Source organism: Gobius niger (genome assembly GCF_951799975.1).
Source record: "Gobius niger genome assembly, chromosome: 24".
NCBI lineage: Eukaryota > Metazoa > Chordata > Actinopteri > Gobiiformes > Gobiidae > Gobius > Gobius niger.
This window is the reverse complement of record NC_136875.1, coordinates 5,451,393-5,466,777: the sequence shown is the minus strand read 5'-3', so window position 1 is coordinate 5,466,777 and position 15,385 is coordinate 5,451,393. Positions and strand designations below refer to the sequence as shown.

Sequence of the window (15,385 nt, the reverse complement as noted above, 5' to 3'; positions counted from 1 at the left end):
TATGGGGAAAATGTACATCTGCATTGTGTAATTGGATGCACAATATCCCTCTTTCCCTTCATCAGCGTAGTATTTACTCTCACAGACAATTAATGAGTAAAAAAACGCAACATGCTACGACACCTGCAGTTGCACTTATGGCCTCTAGGGGCATGAGTTACTTAGTACTGCTTTAACAAATGCTAAATTATGAACATCGTTTTCTGCTAAATAAAGATTCAAAGGCATAGAGATGGCTCAGCAGCCCATAATAACATAAATAATGGAGAATTCTAACATGATACTTCATGTTACATGCTAACGGTAGCTAGCACTAGCTACAACTGACATTTGTTTTGCTTCTGCTGTGAAAAACATCCCTATGGAACTGCAGCCTTTTGATTATCATTTCAGAACCATCAGAGATATAGACTTACTGTTTTTGGTTTTGGACATTTCACACACACAGGATTATAGATATTTCCAGGAAGTTCTACACCACTGCCTTTTTGCTACGCGTATTCATTCACAAATATTGACACATCCAAATATGGTCATTTCCTTTATGGGAGACGGCAGCGGCTGAAGATGAGAAAAATATACACAGGGCGGATAGACATTACAAAACCTTAAGGCTGTTTTCTCCACATGACGTTTTCATTCCATTTACAGATTTGTTTTTCACTTATTCAAAAACCTTCCTTCATCTCCTTCCTATACTGCTTGAGACATGGAGAATACTGCCTCTGGGGAAGGTTCACAGCTCACTGGAACATGCACAAACACAGCCCCGGGTCTGTTTTCTCAGACTGTGGTCAGGAGCTCAGAGGATGAGCCTAACGCTGTGTTACTGTACACAAGCTCCTGTAATCCAGAATTAGACAGACTCTAAATCTGCTCCAGACTGATGATTAAAGCAGATTAAAAATTATATCCTCAGCATCAGCCGAGCGGGCCTGCCCCAGTCGTCAGTAGGTTATGATGAAGACACAGCTCCTCGTGTCCTCTTCAGGGGTTCGGAAAATAATTATGTTTTTTTACTAATGCTTTACAAACACACTTCCTCCGGGCTCCAAGGCTTTCCACGTGTCCACACACTTGATGAGTTCCATTTTCTTTTTGTTCTGAACAATCTGAAAACACACATATTCAGGGATTCGAAGGAAATGAAAGCCAAGTCTGAGATATCTGAGTGTAATCCACATAACTCCCGTAATGTCTGTTCTCCAAACCCCTGCTCTAGATGAACTAATCACAAACTAATAACTGTTTCATAAATCTATTTGGACTGAAGTGTGTGTGTTTTAGGTCGTGTGTGCTCCAGATACAGGAGTGTGGTCGATGAATCCATTATTAATTATTAATTGCAAGTAAAAGCATTAACTTTGACAGTTCTAAAATCTGTAAACAAAACGGCTAATGTTCACTGTGCGGTTTTGGCCGTCTGCGACAAGCGATCACTCGACGTGGGGAAAATCTTACGTCGTAGCTGAAAATCGCAGGTCGTAGGTCGTGCAGTGAGACGGGGACAAAAATGTAATGTAGAACCGTCGTACAACAAAAGGTGAGGTGCGACCGATATCAGGCGGTGTCTGATGTTGTGGAACGGTCGCCTCCCAGAGCCGTGGGAAGATGTTTTAGTTAGGGGGCGCTGAGGGACAAAATGTACCCCCAAAATACTTTTTCTGTGCATAAATCCTATTTATTAACCTCTTAACTCCTGCCTGAACCGAGAGCATTTTCTCCAGTTCAGCTTTACCCAAATCCTGTAGGCCAGTGTAACACCTCATTTGAAAGCTAAGATCTACAAAACTGGATCTTTTTCCTCACGTCATCAGATTATTTATTTTTTGTCATTTTTTTTGTCATTTTTTTGTTCTTTTTTTGTCATTTTTTGTTCTTTTTTGTCATTTTTTGTCATTTTTTGTTCTTTTTTTGTTCTTTTTTTGTTCTTTTTTTGTCATTTTTTGTCATTTTTTTGTCTATTTTTTGTTCTATTTTTTTGGTCATTTTTTGTTCTTTTTTTTGTCATTTTTTGTTCTTTTTTGTCATTTTTTGTCATTTTTTTGTCTATTTTTGTCATTTTTTGTTCTTTTTTTGTCATTTTGTTGTCTATTTTTGTCATTTTTTGTTCTATTTTTTTTTGTCATTTTTTTGTCATTTTTTGTTCTTTTTTTGTCATTTTTTGTTCTTTTTTTTGTTCTTTTTTTTGTTCTTTTTTTGTCATTTTTTTGTCATTTTTGTCATTTTTTGTTATTTTTTGTTATTTTTTTGTCATTTTTTGTCAATTTTGTCATTTTTTGTTCTTTTTCTGTTCTTTTTTGTCATTTTTGTCATTTTTTGTTATTTTTTTGTCACATTTTTTGTATTTTTCTTTTTTTTTTCTTTTTTTGTCAATGTTTTCTCACTTTTTTGTCACATTTTCATCCCTGTTTTCGTTTAAGTTTTGTTGCTATTTTCACACCTTTTTTCCAGAAGATTTTGGACTGGGGTAAAGCTGGAGAAAATGTGCTCGGTTCAGGTGGGAGTTAAGGGGTTAATATTGCCTGCAGTTCACAAACTATCCACCAGGGGGTGCTGCCGCGCCCTCAGCACCCTGGGTTCCCACGGCCTTGTCGCCTCCTCTCACTGCGACCAGGATCTCATCAGTATAATACAACATCGGTCACGCCGCACCACCACAGAGTCCTGAGCCACAGAGGCCGGGCATGAGCGGGTCCGACTCTGCTCTTGACAGGACTTTCACTGCACTTTTCCACAAACATAAACTCTTGCATGCGGCGCTCGCCTCAGCTGAACACACGCCGTCTGTCCCTGAAACTGCAACGGCTAAACTTTGGTCTCAGCTCTGATTGTCTCTTTGAACCATCTCACAGGGGAGACTGAGCAGGCTCACGATTTTACAAACCCCATGTCCTAACCTAAAAGCAATAGCCAGACTGACTTTATTTATGTATTTATAAATACATATAAAGACAGGCTGGAATTGTGGTAATAGGACGCATTTGTGAAAAAAAATCTGTCTTGTACGTGACATTTGCGCCATATTATGATTGGTTGATGTTGTGTGTGGTCAACCCAAATAGTCACTGTGTGATGAAAAGGGATTTACCATGACGGTTATAATACCCATTTCATCACATTTTGACAAAAACAGTTCAGAATTAGGTGTAGTCCCTTTAAGGACAAGTCCAGCTCATTTAAAACAGAACAAAGGGCACTGGTAAAAGATCGTTGTGTCGCGGCCGCCATCTTTACTGTTTTGGTCACGGCCCGGAGGAGCGCTGGTTGATGGGAAATCCTGCCGCAGAAGATGACGCACCATTAACTCCCGCTTCCCGTGCTATGATTGGCTCGTCTTGGTTTTGCCGGATTCAAACGGCACAATTCCAGACTGTGTGTCCATGTGTCTGTGAACATGAGGACCAGTCCGGCTCGTGCCAGGCTAATGCAATGGAACATCTCGTAAGATCTAGATAGAATTAAAAACATTCACTTCGCTAGTGAAGTGGTTTTATTAACCTCTTAACCCCCACCTTAACCGAGTCAAATGAGCCGTTAGCATGGCCTACAGGCTGGAAGCTCTCGGTTCAAGAAGCTTTTAGATTTGGGTAAACCTGAACTGGAGAAAATGTGCTTAGTTAAAGGAATAGGCCACCGTTTTTACATACTGAGATATGCTCTTACCTCACTTTAGCCGAGTTAATATATATAAAGACTTCCCCCCGCCCACTTCCGTCAATAACCTTTAGGAGTTACTGCGCGGACGTTTTACTCCTCGTATCATTACGCCTCACAATATAGTCCCCCTTTTTATCTGCTTATAAAATCGACGTTACATTTCTGTGTAAATATACTTCACATGAAAACACTTCACGTAACTTTATTTAAATAGGGAACACGTGGTAGAGCTTGGTAGCTTCTATCGTGAGCTTTTTTGGAGCTATGTGACATGTGGGAGAGGCTGCGTATGTGCTCCGTTTGCCTGACAGAGCGCACGGACAAAGACCAGATGGGGATATATTAACTCGACTAAGGTTAGGTAAGAACATAACTCAGTATGTAAAAACGGTGGCCTATTCCTTTAAGGCGGGGATTGTACATTTTAAGTTTTATCATTAGCTACACTTCTCCTCTGGGGGGCACTATTGCTGTCTTCGTCTCGGATCTGAACTGGGAACTCTCTCTGGTCAGAAATTTACCAGCCGCCTGGAACGCAGCATTCTGATTAGAAGGCTTTTACGCAGGAGTTTCTGAGATCGAGCTTGATGTTCATGTTTATTTTATTTTTTTGCGACAGACACAATATAATGTACATGCACTCTACAGCTCATGTTGAATCTCATGATCTCAGATAATGCTGCTCAGCTACACAGCAGCACAACCATGACTGTGGAGACTTTAGGCACCGGTGAAGCAGAGGAAAAGTCACATCTGCATATGGCCCAGTGCCTCAGGAGCATGTTGTATACCTCATTCCTTTAGATGTTTGTGTCCGTGTGCGTGTGGATTCATTCACGTGTGTGCTCCCTCTCCTCACAGTCCTGGGGAAGGTGCGCAGTGCGATGGGCAGCGCTCAGCTCCTCATGTCACAGAAGTTCCATCAGTTCCAGGGTCTGTGTGAACAAAACCTGGTGAGTGAACATGGATTCTGTTTGTTAAGTGCCCACACAATCTGAATAATGGGCTAGGGCCAGGTTTAAAACGTTTTGAGTTTATTTCGTTTGACATAAACGTAGAATAATCCTCCCGTAGTAACCTAATAATAAGTATGTTGTTGTATTATTTCCAGGTGAAGGTTTATATGTAAATAAAGCAGACATAGAAGATTTGCCTGCTATGTCTCCCTTTAAATCAGAAAGTCTTTTGTTACAGTGATATGTGAAATGGCCCTGCATTCTGAGTGATATTCTGTGTGAAAGGCCGTCCTCTGTGCTTGTGCAGTGTGAGCTCCCTCTGGTGGTCACTGGAAATGATCACAGAGCCATGAACCTCACATTTAGTCATCACTTTATACTTTGTGCCAGCTCTGTTATGTTTCTCAGTCATATTACATATTATTAATCCGGACTATTGAGCGCCCCTGAACCAACATGTTTACATATATACTATTATTATTTAACAGCATTGGACAAACCAGAAACAAGAGACAAACTGCTCATTTGCAACACGTGTTCATAAAAGCTACATTTCACAAAACACAACACAATACCGTATACAGTACAATATTTAAAAGGTAAACAATACACATAATGAGTGTACATTTCACACAGAGTTACCATAGGCCACACTGGTCTAGAAGCTGCAGCTGTTTCAAGCACATTTGAAGCCCTGGAAAAACTGGACTTTCTCTTTATGTGCGATCAAATGTACCAAGAGAACTGTGGCCTACAGGTACATTTACTTTTATTAAAGTGTGTTAAGAACTAACCTAGGTACAAGTTGGCCATTTTATACTCACTACTGCCACCTCAGGTCTTACGTGTAACTGCAGGTTCTATATTTAAAGGGATATTTCAGGATTTTTGACATAGGGCCTCATTTCCTAGTTATCCAGAGTGTTGTTGATTTCTGGAGATTTTTTTTTTTTTTTAATTCATGCAGTTCTTATATTTGAAGAGTTTTGTGGCGCTAGGCTAATGCAAGGCTAGCGCATTTCTATGGTATCAGCTAGCCTGCATTAAAAACAGTCTGACCCGCTCCACAGAGCACCTGAGGCAAATCACTTATAACACCAGACTAACCATATACATGTCTGGGTCGATTGTTTTTGGGATATAACTGAACTTGTATCACATGATTGATCGCATTTTGAGCGTCTATTTTCTAGCAGATCACTCCGCCGCTGCGTAGCTTATACAACCACGAAGCTGATGCTGCTCAAATATAAGTTATTTTAAATGCCAAATGGTTAAAATTACTCTATGGACACACATGGTTAGTCTGGTGTTATAAGTGATTTGCCTCAGGTGCTCTGTGGAGCGGGTCAGACTGTTTTTAATGCAGGCTAGCTGATATCGTAAAAATGTGCTAGCCTAGCACAAGCCTAGCGCTACGTAACTCTTCAAACAGAAGAACTGCATGAATGACAAAAAAAAAATATCTCCAGAAATCAGCAACACTCTGGATCACTAGGAAATGAGGCCCTATGTCAAAAATCCTGAAATATCCCTTTCAGCTTGTCATGACGGCACTTCAGACCCGAATTAACAACTTTATGAGTGACAGTGCAGGATTTTAGAGGCAGTTGTGGTGAACAGGTCTGGGCTCATCGGTGCAGTGAGAGAATTGGACACATTTCTTTGCTGGAAGCCACTGCAGGAGATGTGCTGGTTAAGAAGATAAAAAAAAAAAAGACGATTAGCTCATCGCCGTACGCCCCATCATCGTGTGGTTCACCCTTCAGTCTTCTTCCTTGACCCTGGCTGCCTTTACCCGTGGGGGAGAGTCGCCCGTGACCGCAGGTTCTATCTTCTTCCTCTGTCCGCAGAACCCCTCGTCGTCCCCGCGGCCCTCCCCCCAGGACCTGGCCGGATTCTGGGACCTGCTGCAGATCTCCATCGAGGACATCAGCCTGAAGTTCGACGAGCTCTACCACCTCAAATCCAACGAGTGGCAGCCCCCTGAGAGGAAGGTACTGCCCCCTGCTGGCTGGGGTAGGAAAGCCGCCGCACCGGCCTCTCTCCTCCCTCCACCACATCCTCCCCCTCTCTCTCTCTCTCTCTCTCTCTCTCGCTCGCCGCCTCCTGTGATGGGCCAGAATGAAGGGGTGGCGCCCCCTTTTGGACATGCATGGGCGCAGCAGTGAACACAGTGGACATGCATGGGGCTTTTTTCGTGTCGTCGTCACTTTGTTCCATGTTTCGTGGTCGTGCCGCGTCTGTGTGAGAACGTGCCCCCGCTGCAGCGCCCCCTGCTGTTGTTTTTGTGAATGCTGCGTCGGTCATTTCCTCCAGAACATCTCTGTGCTGTGGTTTTACATGATGCTGCAGGACTGGGTGTGTTTTTGATGAGCTAGACCTGGAGGGTTCACTCTGGCTGAGTTTGGTCTGTGCAGTGATGAGCCTGAGTCCTGACATAAATGATGAGAAACAAAGCATGAAGTAATGTGGAAATCCTATTATTTCCAAATAAAATCCCCCAAAACATGTGAAAAACAAATCATTCTGAACAAATAAACGTCATCTATTTAAAGGAATAGGCCACTGTTTTTACATACTGAGATATGTTCTTACCTGAGCTTTGACGAGTTCTTTAGGACCTGTCTGATCTTCACCCGTGCCTTCAGTCACGTAAACACAGCACAGACGGTGTTAGCATTTAGCCTCTCCCTCTCTCCTCTATAGCTCCAAAACAGGTCAAGATAGAAGCAGTAATCTTCACTTTACTGTGAGTATTTCGAACTACTCCTGGTATTATTACGCCTTACAATATAGTCCCCCCTTTTATCCGCTTAGAAAATCCACATTGTTTAATTTTGTGTAATTATACTTTGTAGTGGAACACTTCACGTAACCATATTTAAATAGGGAAAACGTGGAAGAGCTTGGTAGCTTCTATCTTGACCTGTTTTGGAGCTATAGAGGAGAGAGGGAGAGGCTAAATGCTAACGCCGTCTGCGCTGTGTTTACGTGACTGAAGGCACGGGTGAAGATCAGACAGGTCCTAAAGAACTCGTCAAAGCTAAGGTAAGAACATATCTCAGTATGTGAAAACGGTGGCCTGTCCAGCTTAAAGCTTTACTCACAGAGGAAAGAGTAATTTTCACTCAAGTACAGATACTTCAAGGCAAGTTATTTCATGTCTAGGACAACTCAATGTGCCTCACAGCAATGAAAATACAACAAGAAGCAATAAAAACAAATCAATCGATACAATTACTGATTACTAATAATCTCTACAGAGATTATTAGTAATCAGTATAGATTACTAATAATCTATACTGTTATTTCTCTACAGTATAGATTATTAGTAATAATCTATACTAATACAGTATAGATTATTATTATTATTAAAGGGCCATGGGTCGGTGGTTAGTTCCACGAAACCTTCGAGTAGCAGAGGTTTAAATTGTGCCTTTATTTATGCTTAAAACCTTCATGCCAGCTCTGTCTCACAGTAAAATGCTAGTTGTTAGGTTAGAATTGTGTAGAATTAATACATATTAAATAAAAAAGGATCATCTCTGATGATGTGAACCGATTCAGCAAGCAGCCCGAGGGCCACCAAAAATTGGTCTGAGGGCCACATTTGGCCCGCGGGCCACACTTTTGACACCCCTGTTTTAAAGGAACAGGCCACAGTTCTTCCACACTGAGATATGTTCTTACCTGAGCTTAGACGAGTTGATGTGTACCTGTCTGGTCTTTGTGCCCGTGGAAGAGCCTGGTCACTTCCAACTTCACCCCGTTTGGAGCCATAGGAATACATCGGGAGAGGCCAAATGCTAACAACATCTTTGGTCGTTTTGTGTGACTGAGGGCACACACACAGACCAGGCAGTTACACATCCACTCGTCTAAGCTCAGGCAAGTGTTTTGACTTCACTGTTAAACCATTTCAGGGACAAGCACCTTATGAAGAATCACACATGCACAGGGCTGGACTGGCCATCGGGAGATTCGGGAGTTTTCCCGATGGGCCGACGTACTTTTGGGCCGGTTGGGCCAGTCAGATCGAGATAATGGCCCGTAATACTTTTCGCCGGCCCACAATTAGCGGGTAGAGCCATCAGAATCTCTATCATTACTTGGATGCAATTACACAACTCCTCCACTAGGGGGATGTGAGAAAAGTTAGCAATAAAACCAGGATGTAGTTCCCCTATCATCAACTAAAAACGCTCAAACCCTTTGTCCATGAAAACAACATATAAACATCAAGAAGCAGCTCATCACAAACTCACCCTCGACTGCCATCATCTGTCCCATTCGAATCATGTCAAACTTTTTATTTCTCCACTAAATGTTGGACGTGTCTCTGACGTTTACCGTGTGTCCCGTCTGCAAAAAGCACCCTACGCTCCTGTCTCTCTCAGCCCTCACTCCTCCAACCATCTCACTTCTCTTCTGCCTGTCTCCCCCCCCCCCCCGAAAGGACCTCCAGGAGAGGCCGACCGCGGCGCTGAGGAAGCCCGGTAAAGCTCGCCCGGCCCTGGGTCGGGAGAAGAGCCTGGACCCGCCTCCCACCGGCGCGGACAAGCAGAGGCAGGAGGCCCGGAAGCGCCTCGTCGCCGCCAAAAAGGCCAGCTCTTTCCGGCAAAACTCGGCCACGGAGAGCGCCGACAGCATCGAGCTCTACGTCCCGGAGGCCCAGACCAGACTCTGAACCCTGGAGTCCCCCCACCCTCACCCCAAACAAACAAACAAACAGACAAACAAACAACAAGGACGACGAGGACTTTGAACTGTGATAGCTTTGTTAAAACTACTTTCTTAGCGTAAAATAGCATAATGTGAAGAAGCAATCAGACGCGTATATTTTGGACATTTCGGGGAACTCGGGAGACAGGAAAAAACAAAAAAAAACTTTGAAATAACAGACTTTTTAAGCAGGGACTCCTTGTTGGACGCTGCCAAAGTTGCTCTCACTTCAAAAAAAAGAATTATTTATAAGTTGAACAGGCTGAAATTCAGGATTTGGACATTTCAATGATTTTTGAATAGTTTACTGAATGCGCTTCAATTATTTGGCCAGTTTCAGTGTGTTTTTTTTTTATTCTACTCGCGGGCTGGAGCTTGAAATGAGCTGCAGTCATGCCTCTGTTGGATCTTACGTTTAAACCTGCAAACTGTTGCTTTCGAAATGCACGCAAGGCCAGTGTCGAGGCGAGAGGTGTGCGTGGGCTAACACGGTACAGATACAGTCAAACATGTAGGGCAGGGCTTCTCTACCTGGAGGTCGGGACCCACTAGGGGGTCGCGAGACAAATTTGGGGGGTCGCCAGAGCATATAGATCAAATACATGTTTTAATATTATTATTATGGTGTCGTAGCAAACATGCTGTTTTACCAGGGTGCCATTATTTGTTCTAAATTTAATTCATTTTTGTTTTTAGCCATTGTTTTTTTTCTTTGTTTTTTAAGAGTTGTATAGGTTAACCTCTTAACTCCCGTCTGAACCGAGAGGATCTTTTTCCTCACGTCATTTTTTTTTCCATTATTTTTTTGTTGGGTGTTCAACTCATTATTGTAACTTTTTTGTCACATTTTTGTCATTTTTTCGTCAATTTTTTTTTAATCAAATTTTTGTTATTTTTTTGTCCATTTTTTGTCAATTTTTGGTCAATTTTTAGTCAATTTTTAGTAATTTTTTTTATCACATTTTTGTCATTTTTTGTCATTTTTTCGTCTGTTTTTTATAAAATTTTTGTCATTTTTTCGTCATATTTTTGTCACATTTTTTGTCATATTTTTGTCACATTTTTGTCCTTTTTTTTCCATTTTTTCGTCAATTTTTAATCAATTTTTTGTCACATTTTTGTCATTTTTTCGTCACTTTTTTGTCACATTTCCATCCTTGTTTTCGTCTCAGTTTTGTTGCTATTTTCACAGCTTTTTTTCCTGAAGCTTTTGGATTGGGGTAAAGCCAAAGTGGAGAAAATGTGCTCGGTTCAGGTGGGAGTTAAGGGGTTAATGTCCCTGTTTTTCCCATGGTCTGACCCGGGTGGGGGTCACGATCCTAATTAACTGTTATAATGGGGGTCGCGGCTCCGAAAGGTTGAGAACCACTGATGTAGGGGACGAAAAACAGAAGAGTCGGCTATGGAGTGGAATCCATAGCTCCTGGAGATGCTTTTCCTTTTTTCTTTTCTAAATAAACTGCACAGGTAATAGCAAAGTAAATCACTTGGCTGCTATTTTGAATCACTATTTATCACATCAGCTTGTGCTGTATGGCCACACGATCTCTGTAGTGCAGCCATTACCTTGTTTCTATCATAAATACATTCAATAAATACGCATTATATGCATTAGCACAAGGCCGTGGGAACCCAGGGTGCTGAGGGCGCTGCAGCACCCCCTGGTGGATAGTTTGTGAACTGCAGGCAATATTAACCCCTTAAATCCCACCTGAACCGAGCACATTTTCTCCAGCTTTACCCCAAGTCCAAAAGCTTCCGGAAAAAAGGTGTGAAAATAGCAGCAAAACTGAGACGAAAACAAGGAGGAAAATGGGAAAAAAGTGAGAAAACATTGACGAAAAAGTGACAAAAAATGTACAAAAAATGACAAAAAATTGACAAAAAATTGCAGAAAAAATGGACATAAGAATTTGACCCAAAAAAAATGCGAATAATTTGACGAAAAAGTGAACAAAACATTTACAAAAAATGACAACAATGGACAAAAAATTGACAAAAAAGTGATAAGAATTTGACAAAAAAATGCAAATGCCCAACAAAAAAAGTGCTGAAAAAAAATCTGATGTGAGGAAAAAGATCTGTTTAGTTTTGTAGGTCTTTCAAATGAGGCGTTACACTGGCCTACAGGATTTGGGTAAATCTGAACTGGAGAAAATGCTCTCGGTTCAGGCGGGAGTCAAGAGATTAATAAATAGGATTGATGCACAGAAAATGTATTTTGGGGGTAAATTTTGTCCCTCAGCGCCCCCTAACTAAAATATCTTCCCACGGCTCTGCATACGCACCAATAGGACTGAAATAGCAGCATGTGTCTGTGACTGTGAGGGTCCACACTGCATCTGCATCTGCTGCTGCTGAGGAATCTAAAGGGGCTTCAAACTTACGGACTCTCTCCAACCATGTTAAAGCAATACAAAGTAACGTGTTTACCTTAATAAATCCTTTCCGTAGTCCCTGTGGGGGTAATACAAGTGTTTATGGGATGATTGGGGGGTCTTTCATCTCCCCCTGGTGTCCCTGGCCAGAAAACCACAATAGCAACTTGTCTGCCACCGGGTAGGAGTCACCAATACACACTAATGGAATCACAAAGTAGAAGCTAACAGGCTAGCGGGAAAAGCTAACTGTGGGCTAGCACCACTTAAACAGTATTTACAGCCAAGTTTGAGTGAAAAAAATGATCTCCATTGTGTAATTGGATGCACAATATCCCTCTCTTGCTACGCCGCCTGCAGTTGCGCTTATGGCCACTTGGGGCAAGAGTTGCTCAGTACTGCTTTAAGCCATGAGCCAGAATTACATCCACCAGGAAAAGAACGAAGTCCGCATGAAAGTCTGCCTCTGAGCAAACGTCTCATCAAAAGTGAAAGATCGTCAGAGCAGAGAAAACACACATTTCAATTTCCCCTCACTTTATATTCATTTGTCAGTCATGAGTTCAATAAATACATTAATGATGACAAAACATTGACAAAAAATTTACAAAAAATGACAAAAATGGACCAGAATTTGACACAAAAGTGAGAAAAATTTGAGGAAAAATTGCGGAAAAAATGGACAAAAAAGTGATACGAATTTAACAAAAAAACATGCGAATAATTTGACGAAAAAGTGACAAAAAATTTACAAAAAATGACAAAAATGGAAAAAAAATTGACCAAAAAGTGAGAAAAATTTGACGAAAAATTGAGAACAAATGGACGAAAAAGTGACAAGAATTTGACAAAAAAAATGCGAATAATTTGACGAAAAAGTCACGAAAATTCCGCATGAAGTCTGCCTCTGAGCAAACGTCTCATCAAAAGTGAAAGATAGTCAGAGCAGAGTAAACAAACATTTCAATTTCCCCTCATTTTATATTCATTTGTCAGTCATGAGTTCAATAAATACATTAATAGGTTGTAATAAATAGCCAAAAGATGCTAAAATCAACTTCAAGATAAAAACGTACGTATAATAAAAATGTAAAACGGAGTGAAAGATAAATCACTGCTTAATCCTTGAGTTCAGCAGCTTTTAATAAATAAATCCGCCTCAATGAAAACACTAGGGGGCACCGACGCAACCGACACCAAATGCAGGGTACCTGGGTTGAAGGGTAGACAGACGCCGTGTTTGCCCATGCTCGCTTCGCCTTGACGTGGACCCTGCGCGGAGTTTGGAAGTGAAGAATTGCAACGTTATACTGAGTTTGAAACAAAAAACGCAACGGGTAATAAAACATTGCATTGAAACGTCAAATAATCGAAGTCCGAAAATCTCCATGCCACATCATGCCAATCATTTTTCTGAGTTGAAGTCATGTAAAACTGATAGAAATGCTTTTTTTGCAGAGTTTATTGACAATAATAACAACAACAACAACAACAACAACAACGTATGTGAATATATCTTTTAGAGTGCGTTATAGACTGTTTTAATGTGAACTTTTCTTGTCAGCAGAGAGGCTTCCTTCTTGGTCCCAGGGCGGCGGCCATATTGTAGCTTTGCACACAGAGGCCATCACTGAACTGAACCAGGATTGCACTGAGGAGCTGGTGGAATCAGGGGGCCGAGCCTGGGCGTCGAAATCCATTCTCCGTAACGGTGTAACTCGCTGGCTTTGTTTCGTGCCGGCTCGTAGGACCAAAAGAGTTCCGGACCGAAAACACATCCCTGAGGTGCGGCTCGTCGTCAGTCCTGCCTTCTGCCTCGCGCTGCGCTCCTCAACGATCCGTACAGTATAATCCAAATAAAGCTTCCATCATCCTTCCTGGACTCCAATACGCCCCGGGTAGAGCGATTTGGGTAAAGCCAAAGTGGAGTAAATTGAATTCGAAGTGAGCCCACGTTATTAGTGATGAAGCGCCATAAAGAATGTACACAGGGGCGGACTGGCCATGTGTCCATTCTGGAGGAGCACAGAAGGGCCACCGGCTCTAGGGCCACCGGTCTGGGCCCTCACTTTACCTTACCCTTACCCCCGGGCGCAACCGAGCTTTACCCAAATCTAAAAGCTTCAAAGAAAAGCATCCAAAAACAAAAATGTGCTGGAAAAGCAACAAAAAAGTGACAAAAAAGTGACAAAAACGCAAGAAAATGTGACGAAAACGTGATGAAAAAAGTGGTGAAAAAAGCAACAAACTCATGACAAAAAAGCCCCGAAAAACAAGAGACGAAAACACAACGAAAAAGTGACTAAAACACGCCAAAAAGCCACAAAAAAGTAATAAATAAGCAGCAAAAACAAACAACAACAATCAAAAATGGAGCGACAACGCGACGGAAAGTTACCATCACTTTTCTAGATTTGAGCTTTCAAATGAGGCGTTACAGTGTTGCTCTCCAGTCAGGAAGCCTTTAGATTTGGGTAAAGCCGAACTGGAGAAAATGCTCTGGGTTAAGGCGGGTGGTAAGAGGTTAGCATATGTATTTGTGGAAGTGTCGCATTTACGCTAATTTGGGCCAGGCTGACCAGAGTCCAGGGCTGTTTTTCAGTCCCAGTCCCGCCCCTGAATGTACGAGCCTATGGCAGAAGGAAACAGGCGACTGCACTTCCTGTTTCGTAACAGTGTTTTGTCCAGGTAAATGAATGGCTCAAGATTTCATGTCGGGTAGTGAGTTCCCAATGGACAGTCACTAGCTTCATGTTAAAAACACCTCGTTCATCGCGGTAGACGTGCGCGACTTGAAGCTAACGGCTAGCTAGAAATTAAAATGGCGCACAAAGGATAACGCTTTTGTGTTTTAGTCTCATTTTTGGCTTGTTGTTTTGTGATATTAGCCGTTAGCTCTGAGATTAGAAACAAAACAAAGCCTAACCCTCCTTCATGAAAAAAGACATTTGTATTTACATGTAAGGTTATATTCTTATCCAGTTATTTTTTTTAAATTGTTTATTGATTTCAAACCCCTTCAAAACAAATCGTATGAATGATAGACAACACGTATAAAACAAAATCTGACAAAAGGTATTCACAGCTTAGTTATCACTTCTCCTAAACATTTGTTTTCGGGCTGCTCGGTTATTGAAAAAAAATAATCACGATTATTTTTGTCATAATTGAAATCACGATTATTCAAACGACTATTTGTTGCCTTTAAAAAAAAGTCTTTATTTTATTTATGTATTTATTAATCAAAACACTGCACTACACTTTATGTTTTCTGGACAGTTATAAAAGTACAAATGATTTCAAGTACGCCTTGATTAAAAAGAGGTCTCTGTTTCACACCTGCCCCCTGCTGGCCAGCCCTCACACCTGCGCAAGCAAACTGAGCAGCGCGGCCTGATGACATCATCACACGGCGCCGTTTGTTTTCTATGTCAGACAAAAGCAGGAGCCATGGCACGTGAAAAGCGAAGGGAAAACAATCCCAGCGCCGTGAAATAACGCAAAAGAAAATTGGAAAAAAGTATATATATATCGATTTTTTGGGATTATGCTAATTTTGTAATCGTTTACTGTTGTAATCGAAATCGTAATCGAATTTCGATTAATTGCACAGCCCTAATTTGTTTACTCCTTTACTAAGGGTAAGCCTGAAAGCGACAACAGCTT

General features: G+C 41.6%; 1 protein-coding gene across 3 annotated transcripts in view; it reads left to right on the top strand.

The window, feature by feature from the left end:
- dlgap4b (discs, large homolog-associated protein 4b) overlaps positions 1–9,344 on the top strand; it is a 100,504-nt gene extending 91,160 nt beyond the window's left edge. For 2 of the 3 annotated variants that reach the window (XM_079582143.1, XM_079582142.1), the window contains 3 exons: positions 4,522–4,613; positions 6,470–6,613; positions 9,076–9,344. In XM_079582143.1, the coding sequence (XP_079438269.1) occupies positions 4,522–4,613; positions 6,470–6,613; positions 9,076–9,306 (467 nt within the window). In that variant the 3' untranslated portion in view covers positions 9,307–9,344. Of the gene's footprint in view, positions 1–4,521; positions 4,614–6,469; positions 6,636–9,075 lie in introns of all 3 variants that reach the window. The other variant, XM_079582144.1, reaches the window with a different exon arrangement.
- Positions 9,345–15,385: the final 6,041 nt, after the last annotated feature.